The sequence below is a fragment of the Falco peregrinus genome, chromosome 5, assembly GCF_023634155.1.
Source record: "Falco peregrinus isolate bFalPer1 chromosome 5, bFalPer1.pri, whole genome shotgun sequence".
NCBI lineage: Eukaryota > Metazoa > Chordata > Aves > Falconiformes > Falconidae > Falco > Falco peregrinus.
Window position 1 is genome coordinate 6,058,292 of NC_073725.1, and position 18,864 is coordinate 6,077,155.

The following is an 18,864-nucleotide window of genomic DNA, read 5'->3' on the forward strand; positions in this document are numbered from 1 at the left end:
CCCTGGCTCTAGAAGCAGGTTGAGCAAGCCACTAAAGCTCCCTGGCATATAACTATGTTCCACATCACAGTATCCAACATAGACTTTATCTCCTCACTGAATCGGGTCTAGCAAGAACCCCAGGTAATTGCCCCAAGGTAACTGTCAGCAAAGACGGGGTATTTGATCTGTTCTGAAGGCAGGTTCTTGCACCCTCTCAAAAAACTTGCCAGCAAGAAAGGGGTTATTCTGGATAGCTGAAACAAGAAGACGACAGGTACAGGTAGCTAACTCCCTGGATAGCTGCCCTAGGACTGAGACCAAAATCTGGAACCACTGTTAAGCAGGGCTGCTGAAGATAAAGCACAAGGACTGATAACAGCTACAGTGCCAGCATTTCGCATCTGAAAGAGCATTTACATACTTCAGGAGTACGTAATCAATTTAAGAGATTTTCAGAAGTGTAAGGAAAATGCAATTATTATCAATGCTAGGGCTGCGTGGCAAGAGTCCTACAACACAGCTAGAAAGTTTCTCTGAAGCATAGCAAGTGCTTACACTGAGCCTGGGATAAGGAAGACCCCCTACCATAGTCATGTGAAATGAAAGTGCACACAAAAAACCCCCCTACATAACATTCACCCTCCACAATCATCACACTACTACCTTGCCCCATGTCCTCCCAGGAGCACAGAGCACTTACAACTATAGTAAAGGACCCCAGATCATCCTAGTTCCTCCCTGGAAGGCTGTGCAACCATAGGATTTTATTGTAAACATCTTTCAGCTTTCCTTTTCCTTCCAAATATCATAGTAGTTCTAAGCAATCTTTAGTGGCTTTGTTACTGTCAATGAAGTTGTCAACGCCTGGTCCACCCTGCCACATCCATGGTACTCCACATTTGGATGAGTAACTGCCAGCCTGGGCGCACGAAGCAGCATACTCCTGAGCCTCTTCCCCTTTCTCTGCTGTTCCTGCTGTGGAGATTTTTTGCTCCTCTTCCACAAATTCATCTTTTTCACATTAGCATACTCATTGAGTGAGTCAGGAAGCTCTTGCAGTATGGCCCAAACAAATTTATGGGAAAAAGCAGTTATTTGGGGTTTTCCTTAGAATTCCACTTATCTTTCCCCTCCCTCTATTAAAAAAAAAATATATGGTCAGATAATGAAGACTTGATGCCTCAGTAGGAAGGCTCTGCAGGCATCCCAAGAGCTAAACAGGATAAACCAGCTCCCTGGCCACAAACTGAGAGAGATAAGAGTGGTTCACTCCCCCCCACCCCCCATCAAAACTGGGACCTTAACAACTCTTACATCACCCAGTTTAACCCAGTACAACCATCAATGATGCCTGTGAGGCAGCAGACACTTCTCTACTGAACAGCAAGTAGGGAAGTTGCAACACTTCAACAGATTGCTAGAAAAAACATATGAACTGTCAGGGTTTCCCTACAAGTTTGTCACTTGGATTGACATCAGTCCTTTGATCTGAAGACAAAGTAAGCAAGGGTAGACCGCAGTAATTCGGTGTGCAGCTTTCACCTGCCGTCAAGCATCTCATACCTACATGAAGGCTTTAAATGCATTGTGAGGTCACTCCCATAACGCTAATACACACACACACACTCTGATGATACACAGCAGGACCGCATCAAAATAACTGAAATAATGGCATAGTGTTATTCACTGAATGCCACTGTCATCTACCACATGATGGGCTCGGTCCACATTCATGGGCCCATGCCAATCTTATGTAGCATGATCTCTTGCGTCTTAAATCCTTAACCCACCTTAAACCTTAAACCACCTCCCGGTTTCTGGGTTACAGTTCCACTTGCTTCTATTGGGGTAATTCCCAGAAAGTAAGATGGTGACTACAGTACTGAAGATGTGATACTTTACAACTATTTCTCCTTTCCACAGCATACCTGGATATTCAGCAGTTCAATTTTTAGTCAAAGAATTTTTACTATCTGTTAAAATAAGCTGGGGGAAAAAATTAATTTCCAGAAGGAACAGAAACATTTGCAACTTAAGTTTGACAAAGAGGTCTTGGGTGGGGGAAAAAGAAAAGAAAATGGGGGGAGGGGAGAGGGAAATCTCAGAAGTGTCCAAATATTTCATAAATTTAAAAAAAAAAAAAAATCATTTTGTTGGAGCAGTTTCAGCAACGCCAACATGTCAAAATGAAAGCACTCCGCTTTTCACAGAAAACTTAAAAAATAAGATGGCCTCTATTAGCATGCAGTGAAATCTTTCCCAAAATCAGAAGAAATGCTTCCAAATTCATGCACAATTGAGTTCTAATCTTTTTGGCCATAGAGAACTGACTAGCCTGGCTTCAAAATCCACTCAATTTTTCCCCTTAAACTGCTAAATTTCTTTTATGTCTACTCCATCCTTTTTAACACAAGTTGGAACATCAAAAAGATATAACTAACACCTGTACTTAAGTCAAATTAATTCTTCAATGAATTACAGTATCTTAAATGAAACTGCACAGTAGTAACACACTCCATCCTGGGCACTCATCAGAGACACCAACAGCACCACGGTGTCATCAGCATCCCTGGTGAAGAAACCCATTCCCCTTGTTTATTATGGCACAAAGTTAAGAAGGAGCCTCCTAAGAATTCAGGGTAAGAACACAAATAGTAATAGCAAAGAAAAATAATTCAACCATAAACTGGAATAATACTTCTACAGATCAGGATATTGCTCCAGCCTCTCTTTACTAAAGAAAAGTGTAATAAATCACATCTAGTCCCCTGAAAGCATTTCCAAAAGTCCCAAGATAGAATTAGACACTGAGTAACAGGAATTGGTGGTTTAATTTTAATTGTGAAATTATTCACTGAGACAGTCCCTCAAAACCAAGGACTTTTTTTTTGTTAAACACAGCTGATTTATCAAATCAATTCTCTAATTGCCACTGTTTCAAATTAACACTAAAATTTCTGTCTCTGCCTTTCACAAAGTGTATATAGCCGCTATTTACTTAGACATTTATCATCCAAATTTTGAATTACCGTTGCTTACTAGAGACAAATAAAACTAATTCCCAGTGAAAAAAAGCATATTCAAAAAAAATATCTATAAACAAACAAAAAAAGCACACTCAGGAGCAACATAAAGAGTACACTGGAAGCAGCTGGCCTTCACTGTTTATTTCTTTTGCATTAAAGTGTTCTGCAGCTTGACACAAAATATTTCTGATTACTTGTTTGTACTTGCATTATATTACATAAGAGGAAGGAACAGTAGGTAAGATAAGTCTACAGACTGAACAGATCTGTTCCTTCGTCTCCCAGCATCACCTCTTCCTCAAATTATTTTTACTTATACAATTCCTGGTCTTTTCACATTCCCCATGAAATAACGAAGTGAAAAAAAGATTATCTGACTGGCGGCCACCTAATTATTTTACAATTCTCGTATGGACTGCAGGTTAGCTACGAAAACATCCTCTCACGCCCAGAAGAATACACATGATAATTATCATCACTATAAGTTTCCCCCACAAAGGTGAGTATGCCCCGCACAAGTGAAGTATAAACCTTCTGCCACAAGTTACCTGATGTTTTTTTTTAGTTTTTCTGACTTGTATCTCTGTAGGCCTGTTGGTGCACAGGAGTTGCAATCTCTGCCAGTGGTAGGGATGCAGCCCTGCAATGGGCCTCACCCAAAGCTACTCAAGCCGGGGAAGGAAAAAGGAAAGATCCCTACTAGCTTTATGTGAGGCCTTCACTCTTATAAAGGAAAAAACAGTTTGCAGCATGTTCACAGATTTTGTTTTCAGCACTTTCTTCCTAGAAAATACACCACTCAAGCTTTATGCCATTAAAACACTTCATGCCTTAGCCTCGATGTACTTGGTGACCTCAGAACAAGAACAGATTTCACTTCACAGAAGTATCAAAAATCGTGTTTTAGTTAAAGTTTAATGGCAATTCCATTTACCATCATACGATTAATATAACCTAGAATGTTTTTATAAATGTTGCACTTATATTTTACCACAATTTAAATTCAAAACTGAAGAGCAAAGGAAACCACACTTGGAACTGGAAAATAATCCAAAAACCTGCTCTGCTCGAGATTACAAGCGGGGGAAAAAAGTGCCGATTGGAACTGTTAGTCAAAAAAGACTATTTGATGGGAAAGCCTTCCTGAAATAGAAGAGCCTTTCTCACAAGATGAACTTGCAAAGCGAGTAACTAACACCCTTGGAACATACATCCTTCCACATGACTCTGAAATGCATTTTCAATAAATAACAAAAGTCGCAGATGTAGAAGTACTGTGGATGAACTTCAGATAAATGTAACCAGAAATGCAGAAAGCTGCTTTCCATGAACATAATTAGTACCACTGCTGAGGTAAACACATGTAACTGTTCATTTATTTTGCAAGGCCACGCGTTCATGTGCATTACTGGCAACTGAGCTCGGGTCCGCCCTCCCATTTCCAGACACGGAACAAAGCACGCCATACACCTACTTGCCACATCATTCCCAGTGTAAAAAGCCTTGGGTTAGGATCTATCACCTCTTCAATTAAAACAGCCAGTCTCATGTTAAATTACACATTGAGCAAACGCTAAAAGAAAGTTACATGACAGTAACCACTTAAACAAGATTCACACTCTCCTGAAGGGCTCAGCTTCAAGCAAACAACACCTTTCACACAGACTTAAGTTTGCTGGGCAGACCGTAAATGCTGGTGTGTAGCCCCTCATCCTCACCTTTGGCAACATAAAAGGGTTGCATTTTTTTTATGTTTGTTTTACACAACATACTGTGGGCTCCAATATAGAATTGTGATCTACGCCATCCTGCACTTTATCCAACGTGCTGCTGGTGGAAGTTTGGGCAACACAGGAGAGGGGAGCGAGGCACGCTTGTTAGCAACACCAAATGCCATTTTTGCATATGCTCACAGCCAGCCTGTAAATTCAACACCTTTTACTATCAAAGCAAGGACACGGCACAAGGGTTACTAGCATCACCGAGAAAATACTGAAAGGGCCAACTTTAAGCAACCTGCATGCATTCAGCAATGGATTATTAAACCACTTGAGCTCTTTGCTGTGCGGCCTGGCCCCTTGACTGTCTACTATTAAATAAGAATTGAAGGCACTGAAGGGTAGCAAATGTCAAAGTTACCATCAAACACAGAATTTCATAAGCCTCCTTCCTGCTCGATACGACCTGAACTTTCCCGATGGGTAGTATTTCATTTGGTCTGTCTTCTGCAACTATTCTTCTATTGAAGAAGTTTTATTTTTCTGCTAATCCTACCACTTAGAAAAGCAGCTGCTTCTGCTCCTACAGCAAGTACTGTTTTGTTGCAGGACCCATCCTAATATTTGGGAATCAAGTCAACTTTGACGAGAAGCATCACAGCTCCCAGTTCCAACACCAATACTACACAAATACCTCGCTGGAAGCTATCCAACACTGGGAGTTCTTACAAAGTTATGATGAGATACTCAGCAACAGTAGATCATCTCAGTTTGTATAATTACTGTACAAGCAGATGGTTTGGGGGTTTTTTTCCCTTCAAATTCTTCTAGCAGTTTCAGTGCAATACCATTAACAAACTCTATTTCCACTAACATAGCAGCGTCTTCAGATTTACCTTTTGTATCTCTCCCTACCCACTTTTCCATCTCTGGGTCCACCACTGTATGTTCCGATACTCATCTCATTCACATCCATTTCCTCAAATGCTCGACGAATCTCATGAGAAGCAGGACTGCTCACAACAGCCTTACAGCTACACAGATGCACATGGCGTATCAGTACTCATGAACCAAGTGAACACATAGTGGCTCATAGAAGCAACCATCTCACCTGCACATGTGATTGAAAATATTCTTCAACTATAAATACAAAGCAAAAGTTAAAATGAAGAAACTGATGTCACCAAAATCTGATTAAGAGATTCAGTTTAAAGTTTACTCTGATGCTGAAGAGCCAATATTTGTATTGGCAACTAGCTTTAAGGAGCTACTCGCCCCACACACACACACTCTAAAGGATGCAGTTCAGCTATGGGTAGATTGAGGAAGAATCAAATTGGAGTGGGGGGAAGCCCCCCCCAAAACCCAGAAATCGAAGAATCAAAAGCGTGTGACCCCCTGGACCTCTATGAACAGCTGAAAATGCCCCAGAAGATTACTTATACCACGTTTAAACTTAAATGTCATTTCACAAACACTCCATGCAACCAGAGGTGCTGTTCTTAACACACAGCTGAAGACACAGCCAGGACTGCAGAAATGCAGTAAAATTTGCCATGTTGGCGCAGCTGAATACTCGGCAGTTCAGGGTTGGGTTTTGGTTTTGGGTTTAGAGGGTTTTGTGGTGTGTTTTTTTTTTTTTCTCCTCTCTTGACACTACTATGGGGAATTGCCTGGATGAAGTCCATTCCATTTTACAGTGTGAATCTGGCAAACAGCAGTAAATTAGGCCTTTTGCTCCCAGACTAGAAACATCAGAAAAGTCAACCAATCTACCCACAAGGGATCAGAGCAGCTAAAACCAAGAGGCATCGAGATGGCCTAACAAACAGCCTCTCTTCTCGGCACACTCGCAGAGAAGGTAACAGCATTTTAGGTTGCTTGGACAACATGCTGGAAGAAAAAGCTCACAGAGCAGCATTTACTAATCAGCAGTTTTAAATAACAATGTCTCTTTTCAGCTGTGAGCCACAGAAGGTGTGAATACACTGTTTGATAGTATTGCTACAGACTGAAAGAGACTGCAGAAGGAGGTCTCACTGCAGAAGACACCAGTAGGGCATCACAGAAGACACCAGAGCACCACTCCCGAGCTAGCCTAATTCTTCCAAGTCTTCAATACATAAACACCAACCCCAGAAAGCAGCCGATAATGCATAGCACCACCTCAGAGTTAAATACTTAATCCAATGGGCACAACTCTCCCAAAGTTATCCGCACCGATACTTTTTGGTGGCCACTACAATTTAAGAGAAAAAAAACACTTGTACACTGAATTATTTCATTACCATATGATTATTCAAGAGTGTATGTTATGCGTAAGACGAGCAACTACAGAATCCTTAAGAAACCAGTTATGTTCTGTCCCCAGAATGCCCCAACAGTGTTGCCTTATATTGAGCCTTACTTGCAAGGTTGACCAAAAAAACATCCCTTGGTAAGTATTTGTTGCCACTTTTTCAGAGACACAATACGGCTCTGAAAAATGATGAAGTTCTTAGCAGCACTCCACTGATGAAGTGAATGATTACCAACCCATCCCGTGAAATGTGGCAGAGCAGAAGCATTGCAGCAACCAGATCATCAAGAGCCCATGCCATACACACCTTCCCACCGGAGTTATTTGCAGCATCAAGTTTATTATCTGCACCGTAACACCACCTGCCCAGCACTCACCCACTTCAGTTTAAGCTAATAATGGAATACATTAACTCAATCAAGTTTTCATTACTCCTGCAGCACACACACAGAATGTCCAAAGCAATATACATCTTTATATGGTATTTTACTCTTTGCTCTATATGCCAAAAAATACAGTCCATTTTTAAAGCAAAAAAATTAGCACATATTTCTAGACCTGTATGACAGCAAAATTTGGATGCTGCTTGCATCAGACTTACCCAGAAAGTAATTCCAACATGAGCTCCTATTCAGGTTAACCACCTTTTGGCTGAACACTTCTCTGGTGAGTTTTTGTAGATTCTCATCCTTCCAGCTATGCCAGTACCCCCTCACACACACCAAACCATACAGCTCAGCCTCCACCTGAGAACTGAGATCCGTACCCAGTGCCACCAGTGTAACTCCCTACTGATTCCTCCAGTATTTGACACAGGTGAGTAACATAACACAGCTGCATCTTGTATTCACAAGCAGGTCAAGTTTAACCTACCATCACACTCAGGTGAAACATTAAAGATGAAACATAAGTGACTTTATGTCATTCTCCACCAGCCTGTACTGAATCAGCTGCATGTGTGACATGGTACGTGCAAAGTTTCAGTTGTGTGTCCTGCAAGTCTTGGCAAAGACATACTCAATTAAATGTATGTGTGTGTTCAATCTGTAATACTTTAACTTTGAGGTGAGAAAAAAAAGTAATGAATACTGGCTGTAGAATACACAATTATTAAGAAATTACAGTACTTCAGCTCCTCTCTGCAGAGAAGTCTCAGAACTGGTGACTGGGGATTAAACAGCAATGCACAGACCACATGGGCTGGACCGTATCTTTTCTGACACCTTGTGGGCTGTGGCACCTAAAGGCTGATAATCCAGTTGAGGGCCACACTAGATGACTTACGAGCTTTCATTTTGGGAAACTGTTCCCCCCCCCCCCCCCCCAGCTTTACTGGCGTAACGTGGCACACTGTGTAGGAAAAGCTAAGAATCTGAGATCCACAAAAACCCCAACAATATCACAACAGTATGCCTGCACCACGTCGAGTCATAAATTACAGAGTTTTGCGGTGTGTGGTTTTGTTACCTCATACTAGGCATCGTGATAATTATGAGAACCACACCTTTCATCTCGCTGACCTATAACATTACATTAATGTAACATTACACTTGCAATTTAAGCTTCAGTCATTTTTTTCAGGTATTCAGGCCCGCCTATTAAAACTTAATAAACTGCAAGGCACGGTGCTGCAGCAGCACGTTTCCTTGTATCTCTAGTGAAACACGGGAGTCTCCAGCCCCTGGGCACTTAAAACTTCGGCCTCTCCCCCCCGATTTTAAAACTCGGTCTGCTTCAAAGAAGTAGCTCAAATTTTGGCGGTTTAAGCATTACATTTTATTAGCAAAAAGAGAAAGCCGAGGCGCCTCGGAGGGGAAGCCGCGGCAGCGCACCTGCGGAGGCCGGAGCGCCAAGGTGCGGGGCGGCGGCGGCCCCGCGGCAGTGCCGTGCTCGGCGCAGCGCCCAGGCGCTCCCCTCGCAGCCGGGGCGGGCGGCGCGGTGCCGGCCGGCGGACCCTCCCGCACGCCAGGGACGCCTCAGGCCCGGCCGGGCGCGGGCAGGCAGGTCCCGCCGCAGGGGGAGAGGGAAAGTTGGCGCCCGCGGCCGGCCGGGAGCCGCGCCGCCCCCTCCTCCCCTGGGCGCCGCCCGCTCTGCCGAGGGGCGGCCCCGGCGGCCCCTGCGCACGCTCCCGCCCGCCCGCCGCCCATGAGGCGCCCTCGCCGGGAAGGCACTGACGAGTCATCGCCCCGCCGCCCGCAGGCCCGGCGGCGTCCCCGCCCCCGCGCCCCTGGCGGGACGGGCAGCTAAGGGGAGCGGGGGGCGGCGGCCGTAGCGCGGCGGCGGCGGCGGCGGGGGGGGGGTCGGGGAGCCTACAGGTGATGATCCAGCGCGGCGCTGCCCGGCTCGCCCGCCGTTGGCCTGGCCTGGGCTCCGCGGGTAACGGCAGCGCGTCCCCGCGCGGCCGCCTTCGCCTCCCGCCCGGCCGGCCCTGGGGGCTGCACCGGCGGGGCTGCGCCCGCCCGCCCGCCGCCGCCGGGCCCTCCCTCCACGCCCACCGCGCCGCCGGCCCCGGCCTCCCTCACGCCGTCGCTCCGCCGAGAGGCGCCTCCAGTGCTGCGGCGGCCGGCGCGGCCGGAGCGCGACCCGTCCTCCCCACCACACCTAGCAACAGCGCTGACAGGACGCAGCGGCGGCGGCGGCGGGAGGAGGAGGAGGAGGAAGCGGAATGGCTGCCGCGGCGGCGGCTCCCTCCCTCCCTCCCTGGAGCCCTGACAGCCAGAGCCGGGGCGGAAGCAGCAGGCGGCGTGCTGTGCCCGTCCTCCTCCCTGCTCCACCGCCTCCTCCGGGCTTCTGCACTCCCTCCTGCTAATGCAAACTAACTCCCCCTCGCCAGGCCGGCGGGCTGCACGCCTCCCCCGCACCCACCCATGCCGCCGCCGCGCCGCACGCCGCCTCCCCGAGGAGCGCTCCACGTCGCCTGCAGGACCGCTCCTGCCGCTCCTCGTCCGCCGACCGACCGACCTCCCTCCCCGGGCGGCCGCCACCGCGCCCCGGCTCCCGCTGCACCTTGTGCCCCCCCCCCCCCGCCTCACGCCGCGCCGCCGCCGCCGCACACGCGGCCCCCACGCCCCCCGCGCCCGCCGCTGCGGGGCGCCCCCACCGCCCGCCCTGCCCTGCCTTGCCCTCGCCTGCCCCTGCCGCGGCCCCTGCCCCGGCCCCGCCGGGCACTCACCGATGTGGTTGTCCTCGATGTGCTCGATGAGCTCCGCCAGGGTTGGGAAGTGGAGCCCGCAGCCCCCGAACCTGCAGGCGTTGGAGAAGAAGGAGGCGGCGGCGATGCCTGTCATGGTGTTACATCGAGATCCCCCTGCGGTGCCTGCTCTGCCAGGGCCGGTGGCGGCAGGGCGGGGAGAGGCGGGGGCAGGGGGGAACGGGACGGGGAGAGAGAGAGATGGGGAGCGCGAGAGAGAGGGTGGGGGGTGGGGAGGAGGAGGAGGTGGCGGCCGCGGCGGCGGCGGCGGCAGCAGCAGCGTCGGGAGCGGCGGAGGGGAGGGACGGGCTGGGTGGGGGGAGATGAGGCAGCCGCAGCTGGGAGGAGGGACCAGCGCGGCTCTGTAACAGCTGTGCTGCCCCGGCGGCGGCCGCCGGCAGCGGGAGGAGCAGGGCACCCGGGCCGCCCTCCGCGCCCGCCGCCGCCGGGGGACACCCGCGCCTCCTCGCCGCGGGGGCGGCGGAAGCTGCCGTCCGGCACCGAGCGGGGGTGGGGAGGGGCGGAGGGCGCGCCCCGCCGCTAACTTTCCCCCTCAGCCTGTGGTGGCGGGGCGGGGGGCTGCTGCAGTGGCCGGCGAGGCGAGGGGAGCCGCTCCCGGGGTAGGTGCTGGGGCCGGCGGGCTGGCTCCTGACGCGGCCGTCACCTCCGCCGCCCTGCGGGAAGCAACCAGTCCCCGCCGAGGCCGCCAAACCGAGGGGCGGCCGCCCCTTCCCTGAGGGGAGCGGAGGCCGCCAGACACAGCCCTCACCTGCCCGCTGACGAGCCGGAGGCCCGGGGCACCTGCGCGCCCTGCGGCCGGCCAGGCCTCGGGGGCAGCGGGGTCTTCCCGCCCGCCGCTAGGTGGGCTCCGGCCCCCCCGAGCAGCCGGTTCCAGCCCGCGGGCCGGGTCCTTCCCGCCTTCGCCCGGCGGCCGCCGACATGCCCGTTTAGGCGGGGCAGGGGTGTGAGGCTGCGGCCCTGAGGGGAGAGTTTGCAGAAGTCACTCGCACCTCGCTCCCAAACCCTGTTTTGACTTCTTGTCTCCAGAAAGCTATTCAGCAGAGAGCCTGACTGATTAATTGATTTTAATGAAGGTCTCCCTAGGCTCAAATTCACAGACAGCTTTATTTAAAATTAAAAGGGGGAAAAAAAAAAAAGAAATTGCTTGTCAGGGAGGCTTTTTTTTTCCCACTTCTGTTTTATAATCCTCTCTTTTTTTCCTCATATTTATACGGTTCTGCAGTGTTATTAATGATTTTGAGCAAAAGTGTGACAAAAAATCCTCAAAATCTGCATAAGGCTCTCTTAATGGTACAGTCGTGAGTCCACTGATCCTGCTGATGGGTAACAGTCCCAGGCTGTTCTCATCTCTGTAAAAGTAAGCACGTGCTTAAGAGTAAGCAGAGCCCTTGCCTGTTCTATTAGCTACAGTGCAGGGGGGATGCTCCTGGCAGTGCTGCGGGAGCCAGAGAATAGCAAAGCCCAAAACCACAGCAAGGTGGTTAGTGAAGGGAAAGATGAGTACTTGCCTATTTGCTTAAAGCATGAAAAGTCTTGGAGCTACTTCCTGGTGTCCTGTATATCAGAGAACCTATTCATTCATGGTGAGAGAACAAGCTTTATCTTGGACATTATTTTTGTCATTTTCTTACACATTCACTTTAATATTTTTCCGATGTTTTGCCTTCATTCAATGTTTTTCTTGATCCACTCCATTTAGTTTATATCGAGGAAAACAAAACAAGCACAAACTCTATTTTCCAGAAAAATATCATGTGTAGAAGCCTTCTCTTCAACACATAGAGCTAGAGTTTGTAAATAGAGTTTGGATATCCATGAGACGCTGAACCACAGAGCAATAATGATGATGTAGATTTTGCGCTTAAAAAAAAAAAAAGGTAATGTGGACACATGGTAGTCCATAGTACGTACATTTTCAAGGTTGACTGTGGTTGACCTGTACTCTAGAGGTTTGGGGAACTGCTGCTGTTACCCATTTCATGAAAACGTGTAATTCTTTTGAATAATACGTAAAGGTTTGGTATCAGACATCTGCTATTTGATCCACCTGTTTCAAGCATAGCTACTTCACAGTTTACTGTTCTTCTAATTTCTCCACTGTCTTTCTGATTTTATCAAAGGAACTTTCTCACTATGAGTTGACTCAGCAAAGGAGGAGTTGTTCCTGCTTAAGGCCATGATCCTGGAAACTCATGCCACCCAAGCTGCTGTCGTGAACAATGCCACAAAAATCACGTACATGCAAGTGTCCCTGTGATCAAGACATAAAGCAATAAATAATGAGTGGAGGAGTAAAATGGTAAGTAAGCATCTTCTGTAGTAAGTTGCAGTTTTGGAGACTAATTTGCATGGTCAAACACATAGGCCTTTTTAAACCTATAGTGGTTTTGGTAAGCATGAATCCTCAGCACTGTAAACAATTTCAGGACTGTAGATTTTACATTTTTGTTTGCATATGAGTAGGCACTGTCTGGGTGTTGATCACTGGCATAATTCAAATAGAAAATTTATAAGGCAGGAAATTGAGAATAATCAGAATGAGTATTAAATTAAGAATTTCGTGTAGCTGATCTGTCAAGGTCAACAGATGTGTATTTTAGTCTATTTGTTATGAAACAAAACTGTGATGGACATTGGGTTGATAGCAATAACTTCTAATAGCTGTTAACAAAGAACACTGGTCACCTACAGAGAAATCAAAGTGGTTTTGTAGCTGTGAAGTAATAAACATTGGTGGTTAACCACCTGCTAGCAATAGACAATGTAATGATTGCTGTCTGACATGTGAACTTGTTCAGTTAGCTGCAGGTCTCTTTTCATTCATTGTTTGCTAAATTCTCTGGGTTTTTGAGACCTTTTGAACTCAGGAGAGCACTTAACTTGCAGCCATCAGGAAGAGCTTGAGAGTCAGGAGTTACTTAGTATCCCATAGGGTAAGGATTCAGGTCAGTATCTTTTGATGAAATTATTTCTCCGACTCTGAGGGGCCTGATTTTGTAGATACTCAGCTTTGATGGCTTCACTAGAAGTTAGGTTAGTTAAACCACTTCACATTTTTTCCCCTATGATTTAAGCACTTGGAACGGGTTTTTTTCCTTCCGTAGAATCAGGAGGGATTTCTTCCCAGTTTACGTAAGGGCCTTCTGCCCCTGGTTTCGGTGTCAAGGCAAGGGACCAGGCACATCACAGATGGGCATGAACAAACCCAGTGAAGAATGCCCCAAACAACTCATAGCGTCCCTGATTCACCATTGTTGTGTTACCATCTGGTTATTACAGGCAAAATACATTATGTCCTGATAATAAGTGGTGTTTGTAGAAGGAACACGTGCTCTTCCCCCTGTACTTGTTCTTTCCTCAAATATCTGGGAGATGAAGTAATTTTATCAAACTTCTTATCAGTAGCTTACCTGATCAAATATATTTGGAAGTTCTTTATTATAAATGATCATTTTCTTATTCAAGCTTTACTGGGATAGAGAACAAGGGTATCCATATGACACACTGCCAAAGTGCTCAGTAGTTGCCCCTGTCTTTTGCTCTGTGGGAGAAATAAATGGAAATTAGACCAAAGTGATTTGTCAAGCCAGGGCTAATTGCTGAGCAGATCCCTTTCAGAGGTGGTAATAGCTATCTTAAAGGATACTTCAAATAAATGGAGCTGAGAAAAAGCACAAATGGCTGGTAAGCCCTGTTTTATTTGTTTTAGAAGAAGTTATTTTGAAGACCCCTAAGAGTCTTGGTTTAACAATTATTTCAGCTTAAGCAGACTGTTAGGCACAACTGAGAGCAGGACTGTGTGAAAGAGGAAGGATGTGCTGCTATTCAGACCTCTGTACAAGGCTAAGAGCTGATTAACTGAGAAGATTTCTAGATCATCTGATTACCTGCTTACAAATGCGTATGTTAGGACTACATCTGTTCTTCATATCTTTGTGCATCATTTTAAGTCCGTTTTGATAAAGTGAGAAATGTGTTTAGAGTAATTTAAATTAATTTCTTCCTTAAACTGATGGGTTTATGGTCTTAGATCCCTTATCTCCTTGGGTGGTCTGGCTATTAGACCTTTTTCAATGACTTTTGGCTGCTGGTCTTTCTAATAACCAATTTTTACTAATAACTTAGTAGTTATTTTGTGGTAATTGACTGCTGTAACTGCTGGGCCTTTTTGGGGGATAGATTGCTACCAACTACTGTTCTGGATTCCCAAAAGCTGGTTATTCTGTCCTAGCACTCTCTGGAAGGCTAGACATCTGAATTTGAGAAACTTGATAGTTGCTGCCCTTGGTGCTTTGAGTGTCGTAAGAATTTTATTGAAGATACCACCCCTCTGTCAAATACTAAGGAAAAGCCAATACTTGCTTCAGAGTCTTATTTAAAAGCATAGTTTAAGTACTTGTTTTCAGCTGCATTGATAATAGTGGAGTGTTAATGAAAGATTTTTATGACTCTTGCACAAGGATAACATCAATCTGTGAAACCTTTTAAAATTGCAGTCTTACTACAGTTTTGATTTTTACACTATTGAAGTCATACTTGAAAATATCTACTTATGTTTGTTCTGAAGAAAAAATAAACCAAGCATAATTGGCTGTTACAAAGAAATGGTTGACAACACCTACCCCTAAAAAAATTACTGATTCATTTTTCAATAACAATTTTAATCATTTTATCTCTACTTGCTTCAGCATACTGGCCATATAAGAAATGTTGCACGATTTGGGAAGATTTCATAACAGAGACATATCACTGCTGCAAAATAATTATACAAGTACAACATATTTATGCAGTTTGTGTCATGAGAATCCTATTTTTAATTTATACTGCTGAATTAGTTTTCTCTTGGCAGTGCACTGTGTAGCTTCAGGGTGCAATGGAAAAACAAAATGTTAAGCTGGGAAAGCACTGTATTCCCCACTAGTTCCAGATGCCCCAAAACAATAGACAGAAATCCTGCTTCGTTGAACTTTCTGAGAGACTTCCACATTTTCAGAAGGACAAAGTTTCAGATAAACAGGAGATCAAAGTTGCCTCTGTATTTCCAGTTACCTGTAGCCTAGGAAAAAGGAATTTTCTTGTTTTGATTACTTCAGGAAATTTGGAGATAACATGATGTTATAGCATAGACCATTGTTACAGTGTTAGTTTGCCTTGGAATTGTAAAATAAAAGCTATTTCAGTGGTCTCTTGCAAGAACGCGCAATTATATAGGTATTAAATAACCTACTCTATTCTTACTATGGGTTATAGTGGAATACTTTACTAAAACCCTTCATGTTGTTTCGTTCAGACGTTTGGAGGTAATTAACATATGGTTTTAAAAATAACTGGCTAGAGAAATAACTCAAATTTGTAAGTTTATCTCAATGAAAGGTAAACTTGTTCTTTAATAAAGATGAATACTAGAGTGAAACTTTCAGTTTAATAGCTTTTACAGCATCTGAAAAATGCAGAAGCCTATGTCATTCTGAAATTTTTGCCTTTTCCACTTTCACTTCATAAATGGTGTACCCAACTTGTAAGCAGATTTCATGGCATCTACTGACATAAGAATTAAGTAAATTAAAGGTAAATTAATTCCAAAATGCATCGAGATTATAGCATCATTCTCACAAAAATAAATCATAAATTAGAATGAGCACTTCCTAGTTTTCTTTGTTTGGAGTAGAAGTGTCATCACAAATGACAGAGTGTCGACTCTCATCCTCTGACCTCAAAGATCATTTAGGATGCTGTAGTTACAGGGTGATTTAAAGCAATCCTAAGGCAACTCTAACTTGCATCAGTGATCTGGAGTGCAAAGACGTGGTACACAAGTCCCATGTGGTTTCATGCCATCTTATGTTTTCCTTCCTATTCACCTATTCCTCTGCCCCAAATCAAAATTTATCTAGGAAAATCCAGGTCCTTCGTTTCTGGATTTCCTAGTCACAGGGAGCTGTGTATTTTAGAGCCTGCAAATTTAGAACAGACTCTCTTCTGTTTAGCCTGAGCATTTCCCATTTAAAAATTCTTCACTGAGCCAAGAATACCAGTGACAGGGAGAATTCTGCACTGAGGCATAGACGCCAGCAAAAATCCACTTGCTAAATAGTATGTAGGGTCAGAGAATCCCTAGTGTTCAAGCAGGCAATTACACAGGGGATTCTTCCTGTTCTTAAAAGACGTGCCTTTCTCACATTCTTAAACTAGGTTAGGGAGAAGGCTGCTTTGGCATAAAGTTGATTTACAGCACTAGGGATGGTTTTCAATCTCTAAGGAAAGGAAATCCGGTAACTTTGTTAACAGGAGGGTTGGCAATCATTGACTGTGGAGTCTGACATCATTAGAAAGGAGATCCACAGTTCAGAATAAGATTTGTTTGCAAAGGAAAGAAACCCCCATCTCAGTAAAGCTCTCATGATCTTCCATGGCCAATGAACTATCAGAAGCTCAGCTGCATAAATATTGCACATCACTTGCAATCACCACCAAGGGTAGTTTGTCAAAGAAACGTGTATTTCTTGTGACAGCTTAAATTAGAGATACAAATAACATGCCTATTATCATCACATGGATTGTGAGGACTGAATATGACCACTACAATCCTGTATGAAAGAACAGAAGAACATCAGCTAGTGAAAATGTATGGAGTTCTTCAGTAGCCGCTGAGGTCCTATGAAGATACTGTGGCCTCCACTGGGCAGATTGCCGCACATGGTTTACTTGAATCACCTGTTCAAATCCACAAATACATTGTATCATTGGAAGTAGCTATTGAACAGGAAAAGAAGAGTAACAAGAAAAATCTCAGAAACACTACGGTGGAAAATTATAATAGTGTCGTGCAAAAAAATCCCAAAGGAGGAAACTCGCCAGTGTAGTAAAAATATAGAAAGTAAAAAATAGAAAGGAAAGGAGAGAAAGTATGAGAAACATGGGAAATGACAGATGGTCAAGACTGGGGATCTAACGCTTCCAGGAAGATGCTATTTGCTGTCTGCCATTCTAGGCACGGGGTGCAACTCTGTATCATAGAAAATATGAATGCCCACTGAAGAGAAGTGCCAAGATGATCCAAAAGCTCCCTTGTTTCCTTCAGAGGAATACACAGTTGTGAGGGCTGAAGGTGTTCTTCTGATACCTTTCAGTATGTATTACATCATAAATCTTACACTAAAAAAAAAAAAAAAGTTGGCATGTTTCCACAAAATTTATCCTTTTCCTCACCAGTACAGCAATGTATAAGAGTTGCAAGCTGCAAGATACACAATTACTTGAAACCCCCACTCATTTTGTGTACGTTCTGACTGGTGTATACCCACTGGCTTCAGTGTGATTTTAGGTATTCAGCACTTTGGAGAATATCATCTGTAAACAGCTGCAGAAGCTCCTGCTTTACATAAACAAAAAACTACTCATCATAGTCTGGGAAAGTCATGGGTCTGCTTTATAAACAAACAAACAAAAATGCCTATACATAATGTAGTATTTGGAAACAAACTTGGACATTACTCACTCTGTAGACCATCTCCTGATTTAGTTATCTTACGAAACAAAAGAAGCTAACGCACTTCTACGTTAGATGCCAGGAGCTCCTAGTGAGGAAAGGCATGAAATAAAAGAGGATAAATTAGTGGTACTTTAGTAAGGTATTATAAAGCACTGGTAGAATGCTAAAGTGTCTTCTTATTTCCAGCTTTTATATCTGCATCTCACAAATTCACCATATTTCAACCTAAACAAACTACTGACTGTCCAACAGCAACTTTTTCAAACTACAGTATGCAGAAGAAAAAACAAGGAAATTGAAATACTTGATCTTACAGAAGGAAAAACACCCCCAAAAGCTATATACTAAGCCCTACTAATTTTCAGTTTCTTTCTTACAAAACTCTTATATGGAAATGTATCTTTATAATATATGTTTATGTATATCTAAGATAACAATCGCAACATCTTCAGTTCTTTTTCCAGTTGCTGTGTGTTAATATTGTAACTAGACTACGGCTATCCCCACAAAAGTATCAAAGGACATTGTGAAACAAAAATCCTTATCCCTGCATTTCACCTGTATGTGGTCCAACGAGAACGGATATTATTTGTGAGAGGTCACTCACCTCTTTTTGCTCTTGTTTGGAGTTCAGATTACTTGTGCTTAATTCATTCTCTGTACCAATCCATCTTCCAGTATATAATTTGAACACAAAAAATTGTACCAGAAAAAGACTTGGAAAGGTTAATAAACAAAAAGCCTGCTTAGCTTTTCTCTGAAAAAGGTTCACCAATGCATACATGTGTTGATTTTTTTTGTTCTACTTCTATTTTTAATACTTCATTTGTATAGTTTTGGGGTATATAGATGTGTGAATCTATCAAAGAGTAGAATTAGAGGCTTCTTACATGTTTAACTGATATGACTCCTTATGATGATAGTAAAAATGTATTCAAGCATTGGCAGGCTCACACTTCACCTTCAACTGGCTTGTGTGGCACATTTCCAGCTTAGCTGTAGCTTGAGAAACGTTTCCACATTGTGTTGTCTTGGAAGTATACACACAAATATTGCCTCTTAAGTTTTAAACCTGAGATGATTCTTTGATGTACAAACTCAGAAAAAATATAATTTAATTTAAAACTCTTAGTATA

The 18,864-nt window shown here is 44.6% G+C and overlaps 1 protein-coding gene and 1 long non-coding RNA gene across 2 annotated transcripts in view; one reads left to right on the forward strand and one right to left on the reverse strand.

The window, feature by feature from the left end:
* The window catches only part of JAZF1 (JAZF zinc finger 1), a 195,272-nt gene extending 184,829 nt beyond the window's left edge, over positions 1-10,443 (reverse strand). The window contains exon 1 of the mRNA XM_055805871.1: positions 10,198-10,443. Coding sequence (XP_055661846.1) covers positions 10,198-10,312 — 115 coding nt within the window. The 5' untranslated portion in view covers positions 10,313-10,443. The remainder of the gene's footprint in view (positions 1-10,197) is intronic.
* A 198-nt stretch (positions 10,444-10,641) lies between these two features.
* LOC129784570 (uncharacterized) lies at positions 10,642-18,507 on the forward strand. Its single transcript, XR_008747451.1, has 2 exons — positions 10,642-11,819; positions 12,357-18,507. It is a non-coding gene; the product is annotated as an uncharacterized LOC129784570 (long non-coding RNA).
* Positions 18,508-18,864: the final 357 nt, after the last annotated feature.